The sequence below is a fragment of the Pelodiscus sinensis genome, chromosome 10 (assembly GCF_052426305.1).
Source record: "Pelodiscus sinensis isolate ZL-2025 chromosome 10, ASM5242630v1, whole genome shotgun sequence".
NCBI lineage: Eukaryota > Metazoa > Chordata > Testudines > Trionychidae > Pelodiscus > Pelodiscus sinensis.
This window is the reverse complement of record NC_143061.1, coordinates 10,774,277-10,778,911: the sequence shown is the minus strand read 5'-3', so window position 1 is coordinate 10,778,911 and position 4,635 is coordinate 10,774,277. Positions and strand designations below refer to the sequence as shown.

The 4,635-nt window shown below is 47.2% G+C and overlaps 1 protein-coding gene across 1 annotated transcript in view; it reads right to left on the bottom strand.

Moving 5' to 3' along the window:
- Positions 1-4,377: 4,377 nt before the first annotated feature.
- Positions 4,378-4,635, bottom strand: part of CCDC39 (coiled-coil domain 39 molecular ruler complex subunit) — a 40,171-nt gene continuing 39,913 nt past the window's right edge. The window contains exon 20 of the mRNA XM_075938038.2: positions 4,378-4,607. Coding sequence (XP_075794153.2) covers positions 4,448-4,607 — 160 coding nt within the window. The 3' untranslated portion in view covers positions 4,378-4,447. The remainder of the gene's footprint in view (positions 4,608-4,635) is intronic.

Sequence of the window (4,635 nt, the reverse complement as noted above, 5' to 3'; positions counted from 1 at the left end):
CTTTTTGTCTGTGTTGAATTTCTAGTCTGTTTGGTTTTGCTATAGTACATCCCATCCATAGTACTCATGGTGCCTTACAACCATGAATGAATGAAGTCACCCTGAGAAATAAAGTATTTGTGTATCTGTTTTACAAATGAGGAAAGGGAGGCAGAGATACATGCCTCACAATCTTAAGTTCCCTCTAGGGTTGTGCCTGCACAGGCACACACTAAGAATTTTAATCCCACCCACCTCCTTAGCAGAGCCATGCAGCAGCACTCACCTTCCTTGGATCTGGAAGGTAAATGGCTGATGGTGGCTTGGTGGGAGAGTAGGGGAGACCAGGGCTACATGGTGGCTGCTCAACTGCTTCAGGGTGGGGCTATGAGGCTCCGTATGCTGGGGCTGAAGCCAGCGCACTGGGCAGTCACCTACCATGTGGCCTTGCCCTGAGAGCAGCCAGACAGCTTCATCCCGAGGCCCTGTCCTCAGCTCCAACCCTTTGCCGGAGCTGGAGCCAGGGTCAACCATATAGTGGCTGCTGGGGCTGTGGTACTAAAAATAGCACCGTGGTCCTGGCTCTGGCCCTGGCACAAGGGGCAGCTGCCTGCCACATGGCCCTGTCCAGAGAGCAACCAGGCAGCCCCACCATGCAGACCTAGCTCTGGCTCCAGCCCTTCCCTGGGGCAGACCACACAGTAGTTTCTGTGACTGGGGCCACAGTGTGGCTGTCCTCTTCAGCTTGGCACCAGCAGGGAATGGTTCAATGCATTGCCAAACAGGGGTGCACCTGTGTGAGCCTTCTCCCAGAGCATCTAGCACATGAACTGGCCTATTGCTCAGGACCAGGTGGGTGTCAGAGATGGTGAGTACCATGCTTGGTGCCAGGATGGATGATTACCAGGCATGGTCTCAGCCTGGGAGAGTGCTAGGCTCAGTGCCAGGCTGGGAGGGTGCAAGGTTGGGTGAGATCCAGCCAGGGGCTGCCAGCTGGAGTGTGTGTACAAGGTTTGGAGGGTGCCAAGTTGGATGCCAGCTGTGCCAGATGGGGTGACAGGTTGGGTGCCAAGCAGGGTTGGTGACTGGGTGGGTACCAGGCAGGGAGGGTCCCAGGCTAGGTACAGGAATGGTGGGAGCAAGGCTGGATGGTTTTCACAGTGGGTGGGTGCAGGAGTGGAGGTGCAGCCAGGACCACCTGGTGGCTGCCCAGGTGCTCCCAGAATACCAAATGGATACTGAAAATTGTGAAGTATTTTCTTTGATTTCATATTAAATATTTGAAGTCATGCACCTTGTTAATTATCCCTTGTTTTAGAATTTTTTTTCTCCCATAACTATTAAAATTTATTTATTTAAATATAATACAGGCAGTCCCCGAGTTACGTGGATCCGACTTACGTCGGATCCGCAGTTACGGACGGGGATTTTCTTGCCCCGGAGGACTGGAACGGCGGAACACCTGGTCCCGCCGCCTGCCTCCTCCGGGGCGAGAAAAGCTGCTCCCCGTCCCCCTGGTCTGCTGGGGGAGACAGCAGACCAGGGAGACGCGGAGCAAAGTGGCGGAGAACCCGGGGCCGGACACGCGGCGCTTCCAGCTGATCTGGAAGCACCGCGGGTCCGGCCCTGGGTCCTCCGCCGCTTTGCTCAGTGTCTCCCTGGTCTGCTGGGTGGGGACGCAGCTAGTGCCCCCCCCCCCCCCCCCAGCAGACCAGGGAGACGTGGAGCAAAGCCCGGGGCCTGTGGTAGAGCAGGTGGGGCGCTGCCGGTTGGTCCCGCAGCACCGCTCCTTGGCGCTACTGGACCAACCTGGCAGCACCCCAGCTGCTCTGCCCCAGGCGTCCTGATTCAGCCGCTGCTGATCAGTTTCAGCAGCAGGTGAATCAGGATGCCTGGGGCAGAGCAGCTGGGGTGCTGCTGGGTTGGTCCAGTAGCACCGAGGAGCGGCCGCGCTACTGGACCAACCCAGCAGCACCCGAGCTGCTCTGCCCCAGGCGTCCCCAAGTCAGCCGCTGCTGAAACTGACCAGCGGCTGACTACAGGAAGCCCGAGGCAGAGTTGCTCTGCCCTGGGCTTCCTGGAATCAGCTGCTGATCAGTTTCAGCAGCAGCTGACTTGGGGAGCCTGGGGTTCTTACATACAGATTCAACTTAAGTCGGAACTGGTGTCCAGATTCAGCAGCTGTTGAAACTGATCAGTTTCCGACTTACATACAGATTCAACTTAAGAACAAACCTACAGTCCCTATCTTGTACGTAACCCGGGGACTGCCTGTATTTGTTAGTAACTGGTGGGTTTCACAGTGGCACGCATCTGAACAAGCGCATATGATTTCAATATTGGTGCACAAGACAAAAATCACTCCTCTCATGGATGGAAAATCTTCAGAGGGAAAACTGCTCACAATGGCACTTGTCACAAATTTGCCTTTGGAATTTTTGTTTAAGGATAGTTTCAGGGAAATGGTGGTGTTTGGGTACTGCTGCCTTGTGGTGGTCGAGATGTAACATCCACTTCGTGAGACAAATTCTCAGTGTGTGGTTGGCAAAACACTTGATCCCATGGTTCGAGCTCTCCTTGTTTCCAGAATTAACCAACTGCATATAGTTTTAAATATTTGCTGTGGCTACCATCAGGGTATTGTGTAGTGCTGAGTGGGAAAGAGGGTGGATGGTTATGAATAGAAAAACACGTGGCCCACAAGACACTCTCATTCTAATCAAATGTGATGTGCAAAATAAAAACTTGAGAATCTCTGTTCCAAACTGTTTCTGGAAAGCAACCCCTAAATGTTATATCTCTAGCTGGTAAGACTGGTCTCTCAAATGTTTTTAAACCCTTTTATTTAAATTCACTCTTTAGGAGATGGGGATTCTTGTAGTATAGATATAGCTCTTGTAAATAGTAAACTTACTGGATATAACATTTCAAAAAATGATTTCCATCTAACAGCAGTGAATTTAGATACAAATGTAGTTTTCAGTATAAATCAGTGCCGTATTGCCTGCAGCTAAATATTAGCAACAGGAATCAACTTTGCTACCAACACCTCAATTACTATTACCTCTTTAGCATTGTTTATATGATACCAGAGTTGTACATAGCACTTGAAAACATGACTTGTTATGGAAGTGGATAGCAAAGGTTATATAGGTAAAACTGAGAAGTCTTATTAGATAAGGAAGCCTGTTTTATATTAAATTGAAGATTTACCCAGCATTGCTTGGGACCTTAACACAATTTTTATTTCTTGGAAAATGAAAATGTACATGCTTCATTTAAATCGTTGCCCTGGGGTGGGGGCTAGGGATGAGGTCTTCAGCATGCAGGCTACCCTGGAGAGAGAGGACTGCAACAGCTTGGGGCCAGGTGAGAAGCAACTCTCTCTAGGGCTGCTGCAGCACCAGCAGACACTACCAGAGAAGAGGGGTGCATGTTCCCTAGCTGGGGCAGGTCCAGGTTTGCCCCTTGCACTCCCCAGCCAGAGTGAAGAATGCAGCAAATTGCACTCTCCCTTGCTCTCTGAAGAAGAAAAGCCATATGAAGTTAAACTTGGGCACTTTGCAAAAAAGAATCAATATTCTTAGTAGTGGTCCATAATATTATATTGTTTGTGATTACAGTATGTAGTGTTGATCCCAGATTATTAGACAAGGTACATGAGGTAATATCTTTTATTGAGCCAACTTCTCTTCGGTAAGACAATCTTTCAAGCTTCCACAACTCTTCTTCAAGTCACCTGTGTAAGCTCAAAAGCTTGTCTATCTCACAAATAGAAATTGGTCCAAAAAAAGGTATTACCTCACCCATCTTGTCACAATTATAGTGTCAGAGGGAGGAAGAAATATGGTTATTGGTTATTTGTGACAGGTTATATTTAAGGACATAATAGAAATGGAAGCACTGAAAGTTGGCTTTGTATACAAACTCCTCCCCACACCTCCCAAATTTTGCAGTAAAAAAATCTAGACTACTTGTAGTTTATCTAAAATGAAGATAAAATGCTTATTTGAACACTGTTTTCTTTGACCATTGCATGATCATAAATCAACATTGAGAGGATGCTCATAGTCCATGTAATCAGTGATGTGTTGGAAGGGAAAGTAAACCAGTTCTGCATCTCTAAAAAGATATACTAACCTTGTAGCAACTAAATTTGAATCTGACACTTTCTGAGGATATCCCAGAAGTCCTTTTGTCATAACAGCAGAAATGAAGAAACAAGTTAGACACAATTTCATTTAAAGTTTTATTTGTTAAACAGTCATTCTGTCTAGATGATTATTTAACTCATTGTACAACTATTATCAGAATATTTTCCTAACCACTATATTAAAACATGTACTTTAGTTTAGTAAATATTTCTGATTAAATTGCCAGAATTTTCTAAATGTGCATTAATCAGTTTTACCAATTCAGAAGCAATAGCATGATGGGAGTGAGCTGGAGTACAGTAGAGTTCAAAATATTATTTCAAGCTCTTTCTGCTATGACGACTACTGGAGCTGCTAGCTGCACTTGAAGGTGGTGAGCCAGCTGTTTCTGGTGAACTGAGCGATAAACTCAGATCTATAACTTTAAGTGGGGAAGCCTGGCCAGAAACAGAACCTGTGGCACTCCTGGTTGATCTAAAAGACCAAACAGTTATGGTAAAGT